We start from the raw sequence: 25,724 nt of genomic DNA, 5'->3' as shown, positions 1-25,724 counted from the left end.
ATTTTTAGAGATAGTTTAGTAGAAACTGTACTAGAGAAACTAAGGCCCACAGGAGGTAAGTGACTTATCTAAGGTGATCCAGGGGAAAACACAGGGTTAAAATAAGCTGTAGTTTGTTGTTCTTTCCATTTTACTACAATGAGCCAGAGGTTAGAGTCCTCTCTTGTTAGTTCAATTTTTACTTTTGCTTGACTTTTAAAATACCTATTTGAATATAAAGAAATTTTTAGTATGTAAAAATGAATATAAATCCTTGAGCTAATGCTTATTTGTCATGTTTTTTTTTTTTAGGGTCAAAATGGTTTCAATCCCAGAATACTATGAAGGCAAGAATGTCCTCCTCACAGGAGCTACTGGTTTCCTAGGGAAAGTGCTTTTGGAAAAATTGCTGAGGTCTTGTCCTAAGGTGAATTCAGTGTATGTTTTGGTGAGGCAGAAAGCTGGGCAGACACCACAAGAGCGAGTGGAAGAAGTCCTTAGTGGCAAGGTAAGTGTGGAAAATGGTCATTTGGAGGGGCAAAAAAGGTATGTGGTTCTGTGTATAATTATTGTAATCATCAGTAACTTAGTATATTTCTTTAGTATTCTGAAAAAAATTGTTAAAATAAATTTAATACGCTTCTATAGGATGGCAATAAACTAGATATGATCCGTGAATCAGAAGAACAACAAAGCTTTCCTCCTTGATGGGCAAAATTGTATAACAAGTTTTAAATTACCTTTATGGTAGATTTTTAAAGTATGATTTTAAGATATTTGAGGTAGGTTATTTGTAACTACTAGATATTTTAAATAGCCTTCAGATAATAATAATTAGTAGGTATATTTGAACTACCTGTTATGCTGTGAGACACTATGCTTTGGTAACAGTGTAAAATTTATAAGCACCAATTGCTCCCCACAGCAGTTTTAGGAGATAGAAAAGTCACATATTCCCATTTGACAGATGACATAAGGGTCATATAGAATATAAGAATAGGTCATAAATTTTGAACCTTTAGAAAAATACTTCTAAGAAAAATGGAAATGAGCTGAAGTAAAATTATTTCATAATCATAAGCTTGTGAATTTTCTCAAAATGAATGAATTTGGCCAGGTGTGGTGGCTCACGCTTGTAATCCTGGCACTTTGGGAGGCTGAGGCGGGTGGATCGCTGAAGGTCAGGAGTTTGAAACAGCCTGAGCAAGAGCCAGACCCCGTCTCTACTAAAAATAGAAAGAAATTAATTGCCCATCTAAAAACATATAGAAAAAAAGTGAATGAATTTATCTGCTATCCGTTGATAGTATGAGTTGGAAAGCGATAAGCTCAACTTTGGTACACATCAGGAATCTGACTCTGCAGCCATATCTCAAAAAGGAATTTCAATTATAGTGTCTATTTTATAATGAGAACGACACTCATTTATGAGTATCTAAATTCTTATAGGCCTGTTAAAACACCCAAAACTGTAGCAAACCCCTCCACAGCAGCCATCCAGACTTTTGAATTTGAATGAACTTCATAGACCTTTATGATAATTCTTTGGTTTGAAACAAATTGTCCTATCACATTAGCTTTTCTTTGACACCATGCAGCAGATATTCCTCCTTAATGTTACTTTTATTTTTTTTAACTCTGGGATGTACGATTTTTTCTTAGAAATTTAGAAATCATGCTTATACTTTTTAATTATTCAAATTAGCATACATTAGTCTCCCTTAACCATTTTTTCTCTTTTTGATTCTTTGCTAAACTCTTTTGGAATCCTCTGCTTCCCTTAAAACCTTTGAGAAAGGAGTCATTGATGGGGCTGTAAGACCACAAGGCTTGTTCTAAATAGAATGCCTACATGTATGTTTTGTTGCCATCTCTGCCATTTGTTTACTCAAATTGGCATTTTAGTATGAGCACTTATAATTTATATATTTTAAATTTCCCTTCCAATATCACCCTTCCTCCAGTGAGGGATTATTTATTCTTATTCATTTTTTTAGTTCAGAAAATATTTTGTATGCCTACTTAGTCCTAGGCATTTGACTTAACATAGAGTGTTGAATTCAGGGATAAATAATATAGAGTTCCTGCCTTCTAGAGAGTTTTTAAGCAGGAAGAGGGAAGGGAGAGTAAGTTTAGAGGTGTTAAGAGGAGACTAGATAGGAACAATTATTGAAGTTGATGTCTTTGGTTGGAATTGAGGGTCTGAGCAAAATGTAAAAGGCTTGGGTTTCTCCTCTGGGGTCTTGAGAGCAGTGCTTCTAAAATTTCCTCCACAGTAAGTCTAATTTGTAAAGAAAAGGAATATTTTCTACATAGAGCCTGAAATTTCATTGAACATGGTTTAACCTAAATATATGACCATTATTTTCATTACAACTAAGTGTTTTTTCTCCAAATATTTGACTAAAATTATACTCCATGAGATTATGTCATTTTATCTTGTGCCATCAATTTCCTCGTGGCACACCCCACTGCTTAATCCTGGGCCACTCATTCCCAATTATGTGTAGTACTGCTGGTGAATCAATAAAAATGAGTCCTTTTTATGCGAAGTAGCAGTGAGTATACACTTGAAGTTAATAAGAAACTTTAGGTGAAGTCTACCATAATTTTGAAACAGGAATAAAGAGCATAGGCAAAAAGCATATACCATAACGGGACATTGACTTATAGTAGGGTTTCTCAGCTTTAGCACTATTGACATTTTTGGCTGGATAATTCTTTGTTGTGGGTGCCTGTCCTGTGCATTTTAGGGTCATCAGCAGCCTTCCTGGCTTCTACTCACTAGGTGCTAGTAGCACTCTTCCCTCTTCTCCCTGTTGTGACAACTAAAAATGTTTCCAGATGTCACCAAATGCCCTCCGGGGACCTAAATCACCCCTCAATCACCACTGATTATGGGAATATCTCAGGGAAAAGACTCTAATGGATGGTGAGGATTGAATTAAAATAGTTTAACGTGAAGTAAATTCTGGAAAGGGAATAAAGAATATTAAAAAGGTATTAGTAAACTTAGTAAAATAGGAACTAATTGGGTATTGGTGGGTTGAAAGCACTGGAAAAGATAATATTGAATAAACAGATGATGGCTAGAGAAAAGTATCAAATTTGAGAGCTAGCTTGCTAAGCAGCATGATGTCCTGGTGGTAGTGGTGTAGACAGCTAGTATTAAGGGGAATTAAAGGTCATTAGCAATGAGGAGAATGAAAAAGTATGAATTCAGGGTGTTAAAAAGTACTTTTCTGGTTATTGCTTAGGTTTTTCCCTTAAATATTGGTATGCTTCAAGTTTCTGTCTTAGAAAGGCCTTATCTCAGGGGTCTTCAAACTTTTTAAACAGGGGGCCAGTTCCCTGTCCCTCAGGCCTTTGGAGGGCCGGACTATAGTTTTAAAAAAACTATGAACAAATTCCTATGCACATTGCACATATCTTATTTTGAAGTAAACAAACAAACGGGCAAAAACACCCGCATGTGGCCTGTGGGCTGTAGTTTGAGGACGCCTGCCTTATCTCTTCTTAGTAGGTCCAGTGAAGTGGTTACCCTTTGTTTTATGTGAGATGAATGGTTGTACTTTAAATTAGATTTGGAATGAGCTTCATATATTAATAGTTTGGATCTCAGGTGCTCATCATTGCTGCTACCTGGATAGTCTCTTCTACTCCCAGGGCTTTGGTTACTACCTGTCTGCGGTTAATAAAATCTGTATCAGTAATCATGTTCCCTCTCCCCTAAACTCCAGACCCACTAAGCCAATCACCTCTACTAGACTTTTCTTTTGGGGTGTCATGTAGGTACTTTACACTCAGCATTCACAAAACTGAACTTGTATTTCCAAAATTGTACTTCTTTCTCTTCTATTATTCTCAGTCTAGTGAATTTATTCTTAATAAACATTTATGAGATCTTTCTTGATAGGCAGGATCTGCTTATCTAGGGCCTGTATGTTGAGCAAAATAGATGTGGCCCCTGACCTCATGGAGTTTGCATTCCTTATCCCTCAAATTCAGTCACTGGCCATGTCCTTTGGACGTTACATCTAAAATGTATTTATTTTTTCTTCCTTATTGTCCTTATATTGGTTTAGACTAAGAAATTTCTTGATATGGGTAAACTGCAAGAGGGTTCTAAAACTCATTATAGCCAAAGAGTTCTTTATAATTATGAACATGCTTGTATCACTTTCCTGCTTAATATCTATCAGTAGCTCACCATTGCTCTCAGTAAAATCCATCTATTTAATGTGGCTTACAAGACACAAGTATCTGGCCCTTCTTATCTCCACACAGCTCTAACCACTTTTTCCTTCATACTCTATGTTACATTCCTAATGAATTACTTTTAATTTCTCATTCACTCTCACTTCTTGAGGGTTATACATGCAACTTCCCCTGCCTGGTGCACTATTCTTCTACTTTGTAATCTCAGGACCTTCCCCCCTCACTTCTGTCTCCAACACACACACACATACATACACACACACACACATACACACACGTGTTCTGTTTATCTGTCAGGTCTCAGCTTAAAAGTCATTTTTTCTGAGAAGCCATCTGTGGTCTTCCAGAGCTGGGCTCGTTGTTTCTCCTGTGCGGTCCTGTAACACTGTACTTTTACTCCTATTTTATTACTTACAATACTATTTTAATTGTCTCTTGTGCAGCTTTTACTGTTATACTTGAGGGCAAAGGACATTTCCTTGTTTTCTCAGTATCTAGAAGGTACCTCATATGAAATGTTGCTTAGTAAATATTTTTTTAAATTAATATAAGACACATTAATATTGAAGTCACAGGCTAGCAGTGGTAGAGGGGAAGATTGTTATATACTAAAGTCATGTAGGAAGGTAAAAGTGAGCATCATATATACTACCTAGACTTTGTTCCCAGGTTAAGAATCCTGCTCAAACTGCAAGTATGGACTTTAAATCAAGTGAATAGTCAAAGTGTGATAGAGCAGTGACCTGGGGTGTTCCTTTATATAATCTGGTATAAAAAAATTAAACTTGACTTACAACTGAATTTCCTTTAAACTATAATCATCTTATGATCTGATTATCTAGCAAAATTTATTTCTTTGGTTTTACTTAAAGAATATTGAGTTTTCCATTTGAGTGTTTCCATTATGATACTTCCCAAGTTTGTCTAGTTTCTGGTCTGCTTATTTGTTGCCACCTTTTTTGTCCCCCCTTTATAAAATATGAATCATAGTGTTTTACTCAAATCTACTGAAAAGAAATAAAATAAAAGTGAAATGAAGTGATAAATTGTCTGGATTTTAGAAATCTGAATGATCATTTTAGACATTGTCTGTATTGCTTAAGCCTATTGTGAGGGCTAACATAACCTAATCAGCTAAGACATGGACATCTCAAATTCATCTCTGTTAACTGCCAGCTCTGTGTCCTTGGCAATCTACTTAAGCTGAGTCTCAGATTCCTTATCTATAAAATGAGGATAATAGTGTGGGCCTCATAGGGTGTTTTCTATATAAATAATAGCAATTAAGAATAGTAATTTTAGTAATGTCTCATGAGAATTAGAATTAAAAAAAAGAATAGCAATCTTTTAAGTTTTTAAAATAATCATCCTTGGTGGGGAAAAATGGTGATAATGGATTTTAGAAAGTGGAAAAATACTGCTCTAAAATAAATATTTTTTCCCCTTTGATAGCTCTTTGACAGATTGAGAGATGAAAATCCAGATTTTAGAGAGAAAATTATAGCAATCAACAGCGAACTCACCCAACCTAAACTGGCTCTCAGTGAAGAAGATAAAGAGGTTATCATAGATTCTACCAATATTATATTCCACTGTGCAGCCACAGTAAGGTTTAATGAAAATTTAAGGTAAGTATAGGGTAATATATAATATTTTAACTTCAGCCTAGTTAAAAGATCTTGTTTTAATTCTGCTTTTTAGTCAAGTTGTTTTGAAAGTGATTCAAAACTGTTTGCCATATGTTAACTGTGGCTTTCAGTGTTCTGGGGTGTTAAAAGAATTTCCTTCCTCTTATTATCAGTTCAAAAACATTGGATAACTAGTATATGTTTATTAGAAGAAGTTGCCATGTGTTTAAACATGTGACACAGAAGAGGCAAGAAATGGAGTAGAATAAAGAGAAGTTTACCTTGGGTTAGGAGTATTAGTCTTAACAACTAATAAATAGTGTTTATTATATCTTCTCTTCCTATAATTCTTTCAGAAACCTCTACCCCAGGAGCTTTATTCTTCTACTCCCTATTATATCCATTTGAAAATTAAACAAAATTAGGTTCAAGTTTTACAGAATAAGGTAAAATTGCTTATAAATTTAAATCACACTTTTTTTTTTATTTTTTTTATTTTTTTATTTTTTTTTGACACAGCTAATTGGACTGAATACACTTTTTTTTTATCTTAAAACTTGAGGCAGTGTTGGGGCAAGGTACATTGGACATAAGTTTAATTTAGAAAATAATTTGAACCTCCTTCCTTCAAGATTCTTTTTTTTTTTTTTTTTTTTTGAGACAGAGTCTCCCTTTGTTGTCCAGGCTAGAGTGAGTGCCATGGCGTCAGCCTAGCTCACAGCAACCTCAAACTCCTGGGCTCGAGTGATCCTCCTGCCTCAGCCTCCCGGGTAGCTGGGACTACAGGCATGCGCCACCATGCCCGGCTAATTTTTTATATATATATCAATTGGCCAATTAATTTCTTTCTATTATAGTAGAGACGGGGTCTCGCTCTTGCTCAGGCTGGTTTTGAACTCCTGACCTTGAGCAATCCGCCCGCCTCGGCCTCCCAAGAGCTAGGATTACAGGCGTGAGCCACAGCGCCCGGCCAAGATTCTTGTTTAAATAAAAAGTTAACATCCAAAATGTTCACTGTTGAACTAATAAATATTCATTTAAAATAGTTGATTCTTAATTTAGAGTATTCTTTTTGATGGTATGTCCAAAAATAGTTTTTATAATGTTAATCTAATTGTATGGTCATATGCTAGTTAAATTGGTATAGACTTTTTTAGGTTTCAAAACTGCCTGAAGGCCTTCTCTTTAAAATGTTTTAAAATTAAATAGCTACAAGGAGAATATTGAATGTTCCCAATACAAAGAAATGGTAAATGTTTGAGAATGATAAGTTTGAGAATGATGGACATGCTAAGTGCCCTATTGAAATATCACTATGTACATTGTAAATATGTACAATTATTATGTCAATTAAAATAAATGTTTTAAAATTGATTGCAAAAGGTTTTGGTATAGTATCTCTCATACTGTCTTTAATAATATAAATAGAAGTATAAATCTTAATCAACATTATATAATGTGACAGCTCAATGCCAAAGTATTACAGTAGTTTTGTCTGTATTCCATGTGAGGGCACTGTAGTGGTCTATTATATTTCTGCTTTATAGTTTTCAAGGTATTTCTCATTATTTTATTCCATGCTGGCCTTACCCACTGTGATATTACAGGCACATCCATTCTTGAGTAAGTTGAGGCAACATTGTAATGGAAAGGGCATGAGTTTTGGAATTACATACCTTAGTTCTGATCTTGATGTTTATCATTTATTAACTGGTGAATTTGAGCTTCAGTTTCCTTATCTATAAAATTGAAATAACATTTCTCAAAAGATTTTTTTCCTTCAAGAAATTTAAATGATATCTTAGTTTACTTGTTCTCCACAGAAAATCTGAATCTGTAGCAATTGCTTTGTTTATTTACCTTTTAGTTCTTTCTATGCAGCCAAGTGAAATACTGTGCAGTTATTATGTGTTCATGATTCAAGAGTGACGGAAAAGTTATTAGAACTATAATATAATCTTATTTTCATAAAATACCTGCATACATATATATGTGTATTTATGTATATCTTTCTATATTTCCCAATAATTATCTTTGGATGGTGCAATTACAGGTAGGTTTTTAATGTTATCTGTGTATTATTTTTCTACCATGAACATAAATTAATCTTCAAATAAAGATGTACACAAATAACTCTTAACAATTATTTTTAAAAGCAACACATGAATCTCTCTTTTTTTTTTTTTTTTGAGATAGAGTCTCACTCTGTTGCCTGGGCTAGAGTGCTGTGGTGTCAGCCTAGCTCACAGCAACCTCAGACTCCTGGGCTCAAGCAATCCTGCTGCCTCAGCCTCCTGAGTAGCTGGGACTACAGGCGTGCACCACCACACCACCATGCCTGGCTAATTTTTTCTATATATTTTTAGTTGGCCAATTAATTTCTTTATATTTTTAGTAGAGACGGGGTCTTACTCTTGTTTAGGCTGGTCTCAAACTCCTGAGCTCAAGCAATCCTCTAGCCTCGGTTTCCCAAAGTGCTAGGATTTACAAGCATGAGCCACCATGCTCAGCCAACACATGAATCCCTAAGGAACTGGTAACCCTCATCAACTAACAAAATTTCTTTTTTTTTTTACATTTAAAATTTTCCTTGCATGTATATATTTTTGCATATAGGTTTAACTATTCATTTTTAACTAATATTTCCAAGATTGTGAATGTGGTCTCCAATTTTTAGTTAAGGCTTTATTTTCCCTGAAATTCATTAGTATGAAATGGTCAGTCTAACAGATATTTTTTCCTTGTAGTTCTGGCTTTTATTATTTTCCTCATAACCAAACATAGGGTTCACACAGCCTTATGAAGCATAGCGTGCTTTCAAGAAGAAAATGGATATAGATACTGGCTAATTGTGGTATCTATCATCCTTATTGCCTTAAAGGAGGAAATTAGATAATTTTAAAGGGGAAATTGATTTGTGAACAGGCAATGTTAATTAAGGTGAAACTCATCAAAGTAAGCTTTACAAGGAAGATGAAAGTACATTATTTTCAGTAACTGTATCTCTCTTTGTTTCTCCTTAGGAAAAGCAAGTCTACCATTAATGAAAAGGACATCTTTTTTTTATTATCCTTTATTGTACTAGCAATAGCATAGCAGAAGGGGTACATACTATATTCTTCTCTGTCTTTGTCAAGGCCATGTATGTTTACTGACCTAGCCCTAGTCATTGCATTGAAATTATTATTTCTGTGAAGCAATTTTAATGGATGCTCCTATTTACGAAATCCACATAGTCTAATAGAGTAGATAGGATATGCGTAAAGAACCATAATGTAGGACAGAAAATAAGGAGTTATTAAGAAGCATACATTAAGTGTTCTGAGAGTTTAGAAGGAGTAGATCTCATTTATTTTCAGATACAGTAGTTCCTAAATCTCAAGATGGGAAAGAAAGGATATCAAATTTAGGAATTTTAAATAAATACTGACAAAAGGTGAGGGGAGAAATGAGGGTAATGAAGCGAGTTACTCAAATGGTTGATCATGGGATTTGGTGTTAAGGGAAGGTGTCAGCCAGGGGCATGAATGTAGGATAGGGCCAATGGAGTTGAGAGTAAAGAACCACCAAGAAACTAAAGACCAAGTGAGGACAGAAAGCAGGCTTAAGGGGAGAATGGATGGACAGATGATACAGCTTGGGGAAAACTCATAGTATAAGAATGTAGAAGTGGGGCAATTCTGGGTGATAAGGTATGAAAATGAAAGTCTTTCAAGAAAGGAATGGAAATAAAGATTAATGATTAGAAAAGATTAAGACACTATTGAGTTTCTTGGGCACTGATTCTCAAACATTAAGAATGTATCATGAATCTTAAGAATTACTGGAATATGTGTTAAAAATGCAGATTCCTGGACTATACTTGCCAAATTCTGACCCTCTAGTTTTGGAATAATACCCCAGAATTCTTGTTTAGCAAGAGCCTTGGGTGTGATTTAGTCACTGTTGAACCTTGTAGTGCACTTTGAGAACCAGTGCGCTCAGAATCAGCTTTGGAGACATTTTTGAAATTACAGGTGCCTGAGTCCCCTACCCTAAGATTGATTCATTTGTTCCCAAATATCTGTCTATATTTTCATTGAGGTTGAAAAATGTGGCCATAATAGTGATGAGATCTTATCTAGGTAGTATTTTCTCAGGGGTGAGGAGAGTGTATAAGAGACTTGTGTCAAAATGGCTTGTGGAACTTATTTAAAATGTAGTTTCCGAGGCCTCATTCAGACATTAAGAGTGTCTGAGGATTAGGTCCAGGAGCCTACATTTTTAATAAACTCCAAGGTGTATGTTATGCCAAGTATGAGAGCTCTGATTTAAAATCTTTAGAAGTATTATCAACGTAGATTTTGAAGAACCCAGGTGTTTGTAAGAAGACAGATGAACAAAATATTTATTGGCATTTTAAGTAGTTGAGCGAGGTTGCTTGCTTGCCTTCTTTCCTTCTTCCCTTCCCTCCCTCTTTCCCTTTCTCCCTTCCTTCCTTCCCTTCTGTGGAAGTGGTTTCTATGTTTACATTAGTGAAGGGCCACAATTACAAAGATTTGCTCATTTGCACTCCTCTCCCAAAAGCCTATCTTATTTAAGATGCATTTATGACTCCATTTAACCAAAACATAATTAGACCATTATTTTTGTTTAGCACTAAATGCTTTTGTGATCTAACAAGTCAGGGTCTCAGCCTAAAAGTTTAATCCAAATAGAAATTGGATTGTAGTAAAACCTGACAGAGACACTAAGAGTCACTTATGTGGGTACAAAATGGCTTCAGGTTTGGGCTGTTAGATACAGATGGGGTGGGGAGTGGGGAGGCAGGGCACAAAAGTGTTTTTCTCAAGTAATTCCCTATTTTCAGTGACCCAGAAACTCTGTCACCATCCTGAGTAATGTGTAACAGAATATCCTTTGTGTACTTTTCCCAAAACATTACTCTCCCTACCGCTATTGTTTTGCAAATGAAAAAGAAAATAGCACATTCCCTTATAGTCTAGTGGACAGTGTCCTCTCTGTGAGATGTCTTTCTTGCTGGATTTCCACTTCAACAGATTTTCTCCCTCAATTGAGATAAGGAAGAAAAAAAAGATTGTACCTATATTTTTATAAGACCAAGACCAACCCAATTATGTCATTAAAAAAAGTTTCCCCCTAGTATGTTTTCATAGTTTCAGATACTATTAAATTAAAAGAAAAAATGAGGCACAGTTTTTTTCTCTCATGGAATTATACCTTGTTTCTGGTGACCCAGAACTTGTTGTCCTGTCCTCGGGAACCTGTAACAGAATATTCTTTGTATACCTTGTCTAAATAGTACCCTCCATATCCCCATTGTTTTGCAAATGTGATAGACATCAAAGCACTGTTTCACCATCAAGTGGACTGGATTCTATCTTTGACACATCCTGACCTTTTAAAACAGTAGTTGGATTTTTTTTTATCTTAAATATTGAAAATACAAGAATTTTGGAAAGTGCTCAAAACTGCTTTCATTTCTTAAAAAAATTTCTTTGTCTGCGTTGCTTTACATAATCGTGAACATAGACTTTCTAATTTTATGTTTAAAATTTAATATAGAAACAATTTCCACATTTCAGATTTTTTTCAGTTATGATTTTAGGGATTTGATGATATTTCATCATGATATGCCATCATTCCATCATTGATAAGCTACAATTTATGTAAACTTAGAATAACAAACTTTAGGGAACTTTAAATTCTTTTTGTTTGAAAAATTAGGATTAGAACAAGTTTTTCCTCCGAGTTAATTTCAGTAAACTAGATTAATAATTGTATCATTTCTATAATTTCTGATACTTTGTTCTAGTTTCTTTCAGATCAGTTGTATCAATTTATGGTGTCACCAACAGTATATTTCTTTGCTATTTTTGTCACTGGTATTGAATATTTCAACCTTTTTCCCTTTTTTATTTTTTAATTGACAAATAATTGTTTATATTTATCATGTACAACATGTTTTGAAATATGTATACATTATGAAATTGCTAAATTGAGCAAATTAACATATGTATATGTATTACCACACATACATATCATGTTTTGTAGTGAGAACACCTGAACTCTCTTAGCAATTTTCGACTATGTAATACATTGTTATTAATTGTAGTTGCTGTGTTGTACAGTAGATCTCTTGGTCAACTGTTTTTTTAAAAAGTAACAAGCTGGCCAGGCACAGTGGCTCACACCTGTAATCCTAGCACTCTGGGAGGCCAAGGCGGGCGGATTGCTCAAAGTCAGGAGGTCGAGACCAGCCTGAGCAAGAGCAAGACCCCGTCTCTACTATAAATAAAAAGGTGGCCAACTAAAATATATATAGAAAAAAATTAGCTGGGCATGGTGGCACATGCCTGTAGTCCCAGCTACTCAGGAGGCTGAGGCAGTAGGATTGCTTGAGCCCAGGAGTTTGAGGTTGCTGTGAACTAGGCTGACATCATGGCACTCACTTTAGCCTGGGCAACAAAGTGAGACTCTGTCTCAAGAAAAATAAATAAAAAGTAACAAACAAGCTATAAACACGAGTTTAATAGAAAGTAAAAACTACTCACATCTCATTACTTTAAGTAATATTTATTGACCTGTTTCGGGACTGTGTTAGGAATTATGCTAAATACTTGCAAGCTATTTATTTCATTTAATTTTATACAAGTTTTAGTAAGTAGATTCCTTTGTTGCTCTCATTTATGGGTAAGGAAACAGGCCTGAGTGCTTCAATAACTTTATATTCTAGCTGATAGGCCAAGCCAGAATTAGGTCTGAATCTAGAGCCTTGTTTTTAATCTTGCTTCACATCATATAATGTATGCATTTTTTTTGTATTCATACAGAGTTTTTCATGTTTTATAGTTTTCATATGATTATTTTATTGGCCATATTCTTTCATTGTGATAAAATACCTGCTTTATTAAACTATTCCACTATAGTGAATATTTGAACTTTCTTGGCCTTTGTTATTAATATTATTAGATGATGCTTCAGTGATACTTTTCTGCATATGTAGTTTTGTTTTTGTAGAATTTCTTCAAATAAATTCCAAGAAGGGAATATATAGATCATTTTGGGGTCTTGCCTGTGCCTCTTATAACAAATGTACAAATTTTATTATAATATCCCTTTGAATTTTGTGAGGAAGTCTTAAAAGGATGTTTGGATTAATTGCTACAAAGAAGGAAACATATTCTTACTTGATTATATGTTGATATAGTTTAATGTCAATGAGGTTTCTTTGGCTGTATCACCTTTATTGGTGACTCTACCATAGCATTTTAAAATTACTTAACCATTCTGTTTTTTTCTTCTTGTGGGCTCTCTATATCATGAAAGATTATATTTATAAAACTCAAGATGCAAGCTGGGTATGGTGGCATATGCCTTTAGTTCCAGGCACTAGGGAGGCTGAGGTGGGAGGGTCTCTTGAGCCCAGGAGTTTGAGGCTACAGTGGGCTATGATCCCACAAATGCACTCCAGCCTAAGCAATAGAGTGAGACTCTGTTTCTAAAAAAATAAAAAGAAGAAAGAAAGAAAGAAAAACCAAGATGCAAAGGCAATCTAGCATGAGTTCACAATGTTTGCATAAAAGCTAAAGACTGAAGTTATCTGTTTATTTCTGGGTAATTATAATTTTTTAATTTGTACTTTTATTTATAGATGCTATGAAGTATATTTTATAAACAGAAAATTTCTTTTTAAACATGGCTGATAGAGATACTTCATGCTGATATATAAAATATACAAAATTAGAGCTAAAGGATAAGTTATAAAGAAACAAAAAATTTCTGTCTCTGTCTATACCTCTCTAATGAAAATAAGATTTTTTTTTAAACAGGTCAAATAAATAACAGCTTCTAAATTTTTTATTGTCACTTTTCTTTTTTAATAGAGATGCTGTTCAGTTAAATGTGATTGCTACACGACAGCTTATTCTCCTTGCACAGCAAATGAAGAATCTGGAAGTGTTCATGCATGTATCAACAGCATATGCCTACTGCAATCGAAAGCATATTGATGAAGTAGTCTATCCACCACCTGTGGATCCCAAGAAGCTGATTGATTCTTTAGAGTATGTTTGTTTGAAATTTATGTATATTTGCTTTGATCCCTAAACTTTGGATCCAAGTTTAACTATTTATCTTTCTCTCCCTCCCTTTCTCCCCTCTTCCTCTCTCCTCCTCCTACTCTCCTCACTTCAGCCCTCTCCTGTCTTCTTCTCTCCACATATATCCACAAATGCATACCTTTATCTCTTCCTTTCTTTAACAAATTATTGCATATCTGCTGTATTCTTTTTATATTGTATTGATTTTTACCTAATTAGTGAAGTCAGTGGGAGGTTTTCACTTTTGACCAAGTGTAATGGTGATGGTTGGAGGAAGGCCTCAGAACAACTTACCCATCATATTAGGAGCTCTGTTTTTCAGAGAATCAATGCTAATAGCCAGTACCTGTGGAGACAATGACTGCTTGTTTAACAGCAAGGTTCTAATTTATTACAGAATTACTCTCCCCCCTTGCTCAATAGAGTATATCTATATAGGGGCCTTTACTTATTAGGGAATCAGAGTAGTCATTAGAGTATTATTCATACTCTCAGTGTTATTGTTTGTAATCTTTCTGAGGCCTGGGATCCTGTCGGCAATAATTACATGATAAATATTTATGGGTATTATTGGATGGGGATTGAGTGAAGTGTATGTATACCATGGCCCAGTTCTCATTTGCTTTAGCCTCTACTTTCTCATCCAAGAAATAAGAATCATAGCAAAAAGAAAAAAGAAAAGAAAAAGAGGGGTCTTTTTTCTTTCATAGACTATAATTATAGAAACATTCCAGTATCTACCATATCTTCATATATTTGTTAATCCTCATGTAATATCTTTGGGCCATTTCCTCCTTTATCCTTTATTCTTCTCTGTCTCCCTTAAGTCTCCTTTCTTACCAGAGATTCTGTCTACTTTTGACTCTTTAGTTATCATCTACTTAGTTTCTCTTAAAATGAGTATGCAGTCCTTTCTTTTTTTTTTTTTTTTTTTTTTTTTTTGAGACAGTCTCGCTTTGTTGCCCACGCTAGAGTGAGTACCTTGGCGTCAGCCTAGCTCACAGCAACCTCAAACTCCTGGGCTCAAGCAATCCTGCTGCCTCAACCTCCCGAGCAGCTGGAACTACAGGCATGTGCCACCATGCCCGGCTAATTTTTTCTATATATATATTAGTTGGCCTATTCATTTCTTTGTATTTATAGTAGAGACGGGGTCTCGCTCTTGCTCGGGCTGGTTTCAAACTCCTGACCTCGAGCAATCGCCTGCCTAGGCCTTCCAGAGTGCTAGGATTACAGATGTGAGCCACCGTGCCCGGCCTGCAGTCCTCTCTTTAAGGCTTTCCTGCTAATCAGGAAATTCCCTGATGGTAATTCCCTGATTTCAGTGTTATGACTCAGTTTCTTGTATGATCCACAAATCTACTTCATTTTCTTGCAGGTCAGTAGAAGTGTTTAGTATTTCTGGGAAAAGTTGAGTGTGGAAGTTAATGAAGTAGTGTACTTTTTTTCTCATTAACATTGGTATATACAAACATCTAGGGAACTGAGAAAGAGCTTGTAACCTATTGCTGTATCTCCTTTTCTTGCTTACAGAGTAATCTAGCAAGTAGATAGCTTTAGGGTAACTCATGGATTTGCTCTGTAAACTCACTCTACTGATAAGGCTTATTGGCTAAAGTCTGTCTTCAGTTTAGGCAAGTTTTTTGCCCCTCATGTATCAGCTATCCCTTCCATCTTTCAAAACTCATTTGCACTGTGGAATTTTTCCTAAGTTTGGTAGCAGTCTCCCTTCAATTTAATTAATGTTCTTGTCCTTCCATGTACAAAAAGAACTTCCCTATACACAGATGGAAATTTATCTTGATAATCTCCATTTTATGTTTCTGTATGAGTTAGTATGGATATCATTAGAGTGTGGCAATATACTGAATCTGAGTCTGCTTGTATGCCTAGCATTATAGACAAGAAGGAAAAAGTATCTGAAAACAAGTATGTAACATCAGAATCTGAAATTTAGATGAGGAAAGACCATAGACAACACCTAGTATATGATCCTGCTTTTACAGATGATAAGATTAAACCATTTCTTTAGAGAAACAGAGTTTTGGAGGAATTTTGTAACTTTATAGTAGGTTGCTAATTGAATTTTTATAACATGGCTCAATTTATTTTTATTGTTTATCTTAGTATTTGTTAATCATTAGTAGAGCATACAATTTGCAGTGCTTCGCTTTAAATATTTAGGTTATTAGACCTTTTATATCAATTGCAAATGTATATAATTAACATGTAAGGTGGTTATATACAGATCTACAGTTTCTAATCTGAAACTTTTGGGGCCAGATATGTTTTGAAATTTATTTGGACTTTAGAATGGAAAAATAATTTATGTACTGTGCAGTGTGAAAAAACTCCAACTTATTGTGGGGTAAGCATCTCTGAACAAACACATGAAGTATATGAATATGTAAACTTCAGTGGTATTTAAAAAAAAAGACCATAAATTACTTCAAATTAGGTTTTGTTATGTGCCAGATGATTTATGAAAGAACTCTCGGTTTTCTGACCTTTTTGGGTATAGAAATTGCAGATAAGGGATTGTGGCCCATAGTTGATGTTTAATGAAAACAAGACTAACTTGCATTTTAGTAAAAACTGTTAAATCATTTGAGAGCAACAGATATATTTGAATATGCAAAGTTAAGTGGTTTTCATTTTACGTTAAAACTCTGGAATTTTGGCTGGGCGCAGTGGCTCACGCCTGTAATCCTAGCTTTCTAGGAGGCCGAGGTGGGCGGATCATTTGAGCTCAGGAGTTCGAAGCCAGCCTGAGCAAGAGTGAGACCCTGTCTCTACTATAAATAGAAAGAAATTAATTGGCCAACTAATATATGTAGAAAAAATTAGCCGGGCATGGTGGCGCATGCCTGTAGTCCTAGCTACTCAGGAGGCTGAGGCAGAAGGATCGTTTGAGGCCAGGAGTTTGAGGTTGCTGTGAGCCAGGCTGATGTCATGGCACTCACTTTAGCCTAGGCAACAAAGTGAGACTCTGTCTCAAAAAAAAAAAATCTTGGAATTTTTTTTTTTCATTTCAGCATATTATGGGGGTATAAATGTTTAGGTTACGTGTATTGCCTCTTCCCCTCCCACCCCCCTCCCCCCCAGAGTCAGAGTGGAAATAATTTTATATGCAATTTTTCTATTTATCAGGTGGATGGATGATGGCTTAGTAAATGATATCACGCCAAAATTGATAGGAGACAGACCTAATACATACATATACACAAAAGCATTGGCAGAATACGTTGTACAACAAGAAGGAGCAAAGCTAAATGTGGCAATTGTAAGGCCATCAATTGTTGGTGCCAGTTGGAAAGAACCTTTTCCAGTAAGTTACTAGAAATCTTTATAAATAGTTGAAATTGAGAATCTTAAATCATAACTGTATAAAAACAGTTGGCAGTTATTTAATAGCAGGTATTATTTGCTGAACATGGCTTAACCATGGCATAGCTGTTCTCCGTTCATAGGAAGAAATAGTTTTATTGGTACTTTTATTTCTAATGTGATGCTGGGTGTATAGAAATGCAGGTTAGCATTTTAAAAATTCTAACTGAAAATTAAATCAAAAGCTATGGCATTGTCTTGAGTCACAAGAGACCATGATTTTATGTGCTTTTTAGTACCAAAAAGAGGCAGGCCTTCCAAGAGGTAGACCCCTCCCTGTACATATCACAAAGCTAGGAAAGGTATAAGAGATTTCTGTAATAACTTGCTGTTAAAAAAAAAAAAAGGCAAACAAATAGGGTTATATGGTGTTTATGAATTCCCTGGAATGAGAGAAAAGCAGAAATATAAACCAATGGGTAAAATGATTTAGGAAAAACCTAGTAAATGATAGTGTCTTTTTTATTGCATTGACAATTATTCTATTTTCCTCTATTCAGTAATTTTGAAGAGGATTTACTGTTTTTCCCAATAACGAGTGCTGCATTGGTAAATAGCATAAAATTAAACATGGGCTTAATTTAACAAAAATATTTGCCAGTATAAATTCCTTTTTATAATACTCTTTTTTGCAGATAATTAATAGAAGAGTAGGTAACCCCTTGAAAATGTTTTTGTTCAATCATTTATGATCCCAGAGGAAGACTGCTTCTATTTGGTACTGGTAGAAATATTCGGGCCTGAATCTAGTTTATGTTTTAGCTTTTAGGAGAAAGCTACCAAGTATATATTTGGGGTTGTAGATTTCAAATCATAAATCTCTAGTTTCATAATCTTTCTAAGCTTCCCCCCCTTTTAATTTTTTGTATTAGGGATGGATTGATAACTTTAATGGACCAAGTGGTCTCTTTATTGCGGTAAGTAAACCTTTTGATTTCTTTAATCTATATACATTTTTCTGTTTTCTGTATATCTTTATATATAAATAAATATACACTATGGCTTATATATCTTAAGGTGTTGTTTTTAATTTCAACAAAGGCAGGGAAAGGAATTCTTCGAACAATGCGTGCCTCCAACAATGCCCTTGCAGATCTTGTTCCTGTAGATGTAGTTGTCAACACGAGTCTTGCGGCAGCCTGGTATTCCGGAGTTAATAGGTATATGAGGTGACGATGTCGCTTGTTAAATATATAGTAACTGAGAAGGGAAAACAGAGCTACTGACTAATGTTGTTAATTACTCCCTCAGTCCTGATATTGCTATACCAATACATAGGCAGTATCCCTGCGAACTGCAAGAGTTATTATGTCATAGATAAATAGCAAGCAGTCCCATCAGTAGTAAGGAAGAATTAATGTTAAATCTCATGTACTACCTACAGATAGACAAATTCAGTAGGGATTAAAAATGAAAAAAAATTTTTAAGGAGCCCTCTCCAAGGATGATTTTTTTTTTTTTTTTTTTTTTTTTTGAGACAGAGTCTCGCTTTGTTGTCCAGGCTAGAGTGAGTGCCATGGCGTCAGCCTAGCTCACAGCAACCTCAAACTCCTGGGCTCGAGTGATCCTTCTGCCTCAGCCTCCCGGGTAGCTGGGACTACAGGCATGCGCCACCATGCCCGGCTAATTTTTTATATATATATCAGTTGGCCAATTAATTTCTTTCTATTTATAGTAGAGACGGGGTCTCGCTCTTGCTCAGGCTGGTTTTGAACTCCTGACCTTGAGCAATCCGCCCGCCTCGGCCTCCCAAGAGCTAGGATTACAGGCGTGAGCCACAGCGCCCGGCCGCAAGGATGATTTTTAATTCAAAGTAAAACTTGGTATAAACTCAGCATATATAAAGAGCTGAAATTCAGAGCATGGTTTACATATATTAAACGTGGCACACTAGAGCAGCTTTAATCAACCCACAAGCATCCTTATTTTAAAAGGTAATAGTAGCATTTATAGCTAACACTTAAACTTTAAGCTTCCCAATAACTTTTTTTTCTAACTAGTAAAATACCCCCGGCCAGGTGCGGTGGCTCACGCCTGTAATCCTAGTACTCTGGGAGGCCGAGGCGGGAGGATTGCTCGAGGTCAGGAGTTCAAAACCAGCCTGAGCAAGAGCGAGACCCCGTCTCTACTAAAAATAGAAAGAAATTAATTGGCCAACTAAAAATATATATAGAAAAAATTAGCCAGACATGGTGCATGTGCCTATAGTCCCAGGTACTGGGGAGGCTGAGGCAGGAGGATCGCTTGAGCCCAGGAGTCTGAGGTTGCTATGAGCTAGGCTGACACCATGGCACTCTAGGCTGGGCAACAGAGTGAGACTCTGTCTCAAAAAAAAAAAAAAGATAGAAAAACAAATCTGGTTGTTTTTTTTTTTTTTTTTGAGACATAGTCTCGCTTTGTTGCCCAGGCTGGAGTGAATGCCGTGGTGTCAGCCTAGCTCATAGCAACCTCAGATTCCTGGGCTCAAGCGATCCTTCTGCCTCAGCCTCCTGAGTAGCTGGGACTACAGGCACGTGCCACCATGCCCGTCTAATTTTTTCTCTATATATTAGTTGGCTAATTTCTTTCTATTTATAGTAGAGACAGAGTCTCGCTTTTGCTCAGGCTGGTTTCGAACTCCGGACCTCGAGTTATCCGCCTGCCTCGGCCTCCCAGAGTGCTAGGATTACGGGCGTGAGCCACCACGCCCAGCCTGTATTTTTTTATAAATAATGTTTTTTTGGTATGGGGGGAGAAAGGGTAGTTGTAAATAGTCATTAATATAAAAAGTAGTCCTTTAAGGATAATTAAAAAAAATAATCAGTATAGGAAATATATCCATCATCCTCATGTCTTCCTACTTGTATATTATGTAAGATTTAGATTGGTTAAGTTTGGTCTCTTTTTATGTTTCATTGTTTTCATCTTTGTCTTTACAGACCAAGAAACATCATGGTGTATAATTGTACAACAGGCAGCACTAATCCTTTCCACTGGGGTGAAGTTGGTACGATTTTACCTGTGTTTTTGAATGTTTGAATAAATCTTAAAGAACCTACGTTCACTGAGGTTTTAATGTTAGACTACCCATGAGACATTAAGATCACTGAATTACCAATTTGTTCTTATTTTAATTGGCATCTTAGAAGTAATATCTACCAATACTGCCTTGTGGTCCTTTGTGATGTTTCACAAATTTAAAAATATGCTGTATATTCCCACTCACCCTATTCTTCTCTGACCCTTGCACTTTTCTGCTGCCATCTGCAGCAGCCCTCAGATGCCTGCAACATAGGAATAGTGCTTTTTTCCTCCCTGAAGAGCACCTCAGCCCTGATGTTGCCTGTCCATAGGCAATATCGTTTCTGGCTACAAGAGTTGGTATACTGTGTGGTCCCCAGAGTAAGAAATTAAGGAATTAGGAAATAGAATACAGTTTGCCAGAATATTTTCTGTTAACCTTTATAAATCTATTTAAATTCACAGACTCACAGCAGATAGTGTGTATATGTTCTTGGTTCTAAAATAGAAATAAAATTTAAAACCCATTGAAACTGAATAATTTTTAAATTGTTGATGATTTCAAATTTAAAGAAAATATATTTATGGTATTGATTTAGTGTGATAGATCTTTATTTTACCTCTAATTGAATAATTTTTGTTACTTTCACAAAACAATTTTGATTTTAAAGTATTTTTTAATGACATTTGTCCTACAGTTTTTCTGTGGCATTTTTATATCAATTTAAAGATTGACCGTTAGAATATATAAGAAAAAAATAAAATCTAGGGTGATTTTAATTTTATGATAATTATTTTAAGTAATATTTTTAAAGGATATTTAAACACTTTAAATGAGTTAGCTTTTTTGTAATCTTTTTATTATTTTGTAAAGTTTATTGAAAGCTCAGGTTGGACATTATTTTTAGTGAATATCTCAATATATTTTTCCATTAAAGTATTAACAGAGATGATATTAGCTTTGATTGTGTTGACAATGCATAACCAAAAGAAATTACAGCAGAAGTTAATTTGGGGTTCTTTTAAGCTTGTTGATGTGTATTACTTTGAGCAGCTTAAGCAAAGGATGATGATTTTCCTTTTCTTTTTAAAATAAGTATAGTAATAAGAATCTGGAAAGAGGAACAGAAAGAAAGAAGCTATCGTGAGAGGTGAAATATAGAAAGTGACATTGTAAACTGACATAGGTAAAACATTAAAAGGATTTCAAGAGTGAATTTTAGCAAAAATTCATTCATCTAATTAAAATTCATAAATACTGGCAGTTTTAAAACCACTTGAGTTCAGCAGTCTAATACCCATATTCTCTTAGCTACTATAGAAAGTAGAAAAGTTTGTTTTTTAAATGAACGAACTCTGACATCTTTGGTGAAATATTTGCTTTGTAAAAACATGATTTTTTTTCAAAACTTCATTACATGGTTATTATCAAAGCTGTTACACAACTTTTCTTCCTCAGAATACCATGTAATTTCCACTTTCAAGAGGAATCCTCTCGAACAGGCCTTCAGACGGCCCAATGTAAATCTAACCTCCAATCACCTTTTATATCATTACTGGATTGCTGTAAGCCATAAGGCCCCAGCATTCCTGTATGATATCTACCTCAGGATGACTGGAAGAAGCCCAAGGTAATGGTGACTAGCTCTGTCTTATCTGTTCCTCTGACTGTTAAACAACCCATGCTTACACTAAAATGCATATTAACTCTGTATTTGTTTATGCTTATGATAAGGCTTAATGGCCTTTTGTGAATGAGAAGACTTGAATTTAAGACTTTGTCAGAAAAGCAAAGGTAGTGTTGTAAGTCATTCTAATTTGTTCTGACGTTTGGATGATAAGTTACTGTTATGTATTGAATTCTAGGTCTAACTTTAGGTATTTTTCTGAATAACAAATAATATTCAAAATGCTTTGACGCTTATTTTTCCTACAGGATATTATCTAACTCATTCCTTCAAGATGAATCCTTTAAACCAAGTATTCAGGCGCCCCAATATTAAGTTTTATTCCAACAACCTATTGCTTCATTATTGGAAGGGTGTCAGACATACAGTACCTGCATTATTGCTCGATCTTGCACTCAGGTTGACAGGTCAGAAACCGTGGTAAGAAGAATAGCAGTAAATACACTATGTATTGGTAAGGTGGTGGAAGCTTGCTGGAGAGACGAGAAGTCTCTAGCATGAGCTTTACCTTTAGAATTACTAACCTAATTAGTCACAATCACAATCAGGATGCCAGGGCATTTCTTAGTAATTGGAGATATTTGGGGAGACTAACTGGATCTCATTTTATTGGGTCATTGTGCCTCCAAAATCCCATAATATAGGAAATGTCCTACATCAAGGTTGTCATTGTTATTATAAGCTGAAATTGAGCCCTTCTCCTCTTCTTAAAAACCTAGGGATGAGTTTTTATAGGGGATTAAGGGTAAAATATTTTACTTTCAATGGATGGTGCAGTTTATATTTTTTTATGAAAAATATAGGATGCTTCTAGAAAACTACTTGAAATATCTCAGCTGCCCATTCAGCTTATAATATGGTTATTATGGTTTTTGACTAATTTTCCAGGTTGGGAATGGCATAGTTAAGAAAAATTAATAACAAATGGAAAACTTTCTATTTTCTTATAGTTGTCATAGCCTTTCCTCTTTCTTTTTTTTTCATTGAAACCCCTAAAACTTAAAGTTCTTCTATCTTTACCACACAGTTACAGCAAAATGTACTATACAAATATTTATTTACTTTTTAACTACATTGGCATTACAGTGGAGTCTTTGGAGAGTTCAGGATTTGAGTATTAATGTATAAAGAAGATGCTGATTCCAGAACTTCCATCAACTGCTCAAAAATAAAAGTGAGGTATCTGCCAGTTACAGTGTATCAGGATCTGAGTTACTTGCAGGGATTTTCTGTGGATTCACTTGTCCATGATGTTCCTAACCCTATAAGTCAATTGACTGAAATATGTGAGAGGTGTTGAATTGAACAACTCTAGAACAGGAGAAGAAATATTTTCAGGTTTTTCAAGATCTGCAAAATGCACTACTTGTCACAATTTAGGGTAGAAGAGTCAAAACTGGGTCAAAAAAGGAAAACAGCTTAAATATATCGCAATGTTTTATACAGAGAAAGGGGGCTTAGTAAACTTAAAAAAATAGCCAAGTTTACTAAATGGTACAGAGTAGATGTTGCTGCAAAACAAACCATCTTAAACTTAGTGGCTTAAAACAGCAACAGTCATTTTGGTACTTATTTCAGTTTATTATTTCTCTCTGGATCAGGAATTTGGGAAGGAGTCAGCTGGGAGATTTTTGGCTTGTGGTTTTTCATGTGATTGTGGTCAAACGGAACAGAAAGAGACAGGTGGGGGGGCAGTGGAGCAGAGAGGGGCCAGGCGTCACTGTCTCTTCATATCATGTCAAGATCTCTCCATATAGGTTCTTTGCTAGGACTACTGGTAGTCTTAGAGGAATTAGGCTTAGTACATAGCAGCTGAAGGCTTCAAGGGAAAAGTATATCACCAAGTGAGATGGAAGCTACATTGCCTTTTGTTCATCTATATGAAAGTCATGCAGCATCACTTTTGCCGCCTCTTTCTAGTCATAAGTGAGTCACAGATCCTCCCAGATTTAAGGAAAGGGGATTTAGAGAATGGTCAATATCATGTTATAAATGAACAAGTGAGATGAAAGGTATTGTTGTAGCCATTTTTGAAAAGTGCAATCTGTTACAGTCAACCTTCTGGCCAAAATAATTCCTATTCCTCTCACATGGAAAATACAGTTGCTTCTTTCCCCCAAGGTCACTGTGGCATCAGTTCTAAGCCAGAGTTTTGTCATGTAAATTTCTGGTCCTGTTGTAGATGAGGCTCTTTAGGAATGGTTTTGCAGGCATAGGTCTTCAAGTATAGTTTCTCAAGTATTAATTTGGAAACCTGTGAACTAAAGGAACAAGTTACTGGCTGCCCATACTCCCATCATAAGATGGTGCGACAAGCATAAAATAATGGCTTTAGACAATGTTGTTCAAAAAGAGAGAAAGTGGGAGGCATATATAGCAAACACTGGTCCAACCTGCTTCTGAATTCCAGTCAGGTATGCCTTGATAATTTCCTGATTAGGGCTCAGTCTTACGCTCCAGAAGTTCCCTGAGGCTCTTGGCTCTGCCCTCTGAGTCATCCTGCTTTTTCCATAAAAAGTGGACTCTATGTGCAGCTGTGTAGCCTTCTTATCCTGTCCTACCCATGAAAGGTTAGGAGCCCAGGGCAGGGATTGGCAAACTTATCTTGTAAATTAGGGCCATGTAGTAAACATTTTAGGCTTTGCAGGCCATATGATTTCTTGTGCAGCTACTCAACTCTGCTGTTAAAGAATGAAAGCAGCCGGGCGCGGTGGCTCACGCCTGTAATCCTAGCTCTTGGGAGGCTGAGGCGGGCGGATTGCTCAAGGTCAGGAGTTCAAAACCAGCCTGAGCAAGAGCGAGACCCCGTCTCTACTATAAATAGAAAGAAATTAATTGGCCAACTGATATATATATAAAAAAAAAAAAAATTGGCCGGGCATGGTGGTGCATGCCTGTAGTCCCAGCTACCCGGGAGGCTGAGGCAGAAGGATCACTTGAGCCCAGGAGTGTGAGGTTGCTGTGAGCTAGGCTGACGCCACGGCACTCACTCTAGCCTGGGCAACAAAGCGAGACTCTGTCTCAAAAAAAAAAAAAAAAAAAAAAAAAAAAAAAAAGAATGAAAGCAGACATAGATAATATGCAAATGAATGAACATGACTATGTTCCAGTGAAATTTTATTTACAGAAACAGGTGGCGGGCTGGATTTGATGTGTAGGCCCTGGTTTGCTGACCCTTGATACAGAAGCCTCTCTTTATTTTGTATTCTCTTTGTCCCTTTACATGTAAACTGACACGGTCTCTTTAGAAATTGTTTCTAGTGTATCTGTTTTAAAAGAATTTACTCCATTAGACCAAAGCTATATGCATATATATCTTTGAAACAGGCCCTTCTCTATCTTGGGTCCCCTGTGAAGTTTCTATGGGACAACACCCTTAGGTCTTAGATCCTTAAACTCTTAGATTCTGCCTTTTAAACAAGAGTTTCTGTGTCACATGTCATTAAGATCTGCAGAGAGAGAGCCTTTTGTCTGAAAGATTCTATGAGGCACTGCTTTAGGTCTTTCTAAGGTCTTAACAACATCCCCACCTGAATCTGATCTAAGCTCAGAAGCCATTTCTTAAGGAATTTCTGGCTGTCATTTTACATTTCTTCCAAATGCCACTCAAACAAATAGTTCATTTCATAAGATCATCTTTGTCCTCTTTCAGGAAATTGTGGCTAGATCATTGAGTTTATTAGGTACACTTTCTAGCTTCCATGTTACCACTTCCAAAAATA

The 25,724-nt window shown here is 35.7% G+C and overlaps 1 protein-coding gene across 6 annotated transcripts in view; it reads left to right on the top strand.

Moving 5' to 3' along the window:
- FAR1 (fatty acyl-CoA reductase 1) overlaps window positions 1-25,724 on the top strand; it is a 65,584-nt gene that overhangs the window by 24,738 nt on the left and 15,122 nt on the right. For 3 of the 6 annotated variants that reach the window (XM_012780727.2, XM_020286558.2, XM_020286560.2), the window contains 8 exons: window positions 292-487; window positions 5,650-5,825; window positions 13,712-13,891; window positions 17,078-17,255; window positions 18,187-18,231; window positions 18,356-18,483; window positions 20,233-20,300; window positions 21,774-21,945. In XM_012780727.2, coding sequence (XP_012636181.1) covers window positions 292-487; window positions 5,650-5,825; window positions 13,712-13,891; window positions 17,078-17,255; window positions 18,187-18,231; window positions 18,356-18,483; window positions 20,233-20,300; window positions 21,774-21,945 — 1,143 coding nt within the window. Of the gene's footprint in view, window positions 1-291; window positions 488-5,649; window positions 5,826-13,711; window positions 13,892-17,077; window positions 17,256-18,186; window positions 18,232-18,355; window positions 18,484-20,232; window positions 20,301-21,773; window positions 21,946-22,250; window positions 22,423-25,724 lie in introns of all 6 variants that reach the window. The other 3 variants (XM_012780726.2, XM_012780729.2, XM_012780728.2) reach the window with 3 other exon arrangements.

The sequence above is a fragment of the Microcebus murinus genome, chromosome 4, assembly GCF_040939455.1.
Source record: "Microcebus murinus isolate Inina chromosome 4, M.murinus_Inina_mat1.0, whole genome shotgun sequence".
NCBI lineage: Eukaryota > Metazoa > Chordata > Mammalia > Primates > Cheirogaleidae > Microcebus > Microcebus murinus.
This window is presented reverse-complemented; position numbering and strand designations above follow the sequence as displayed.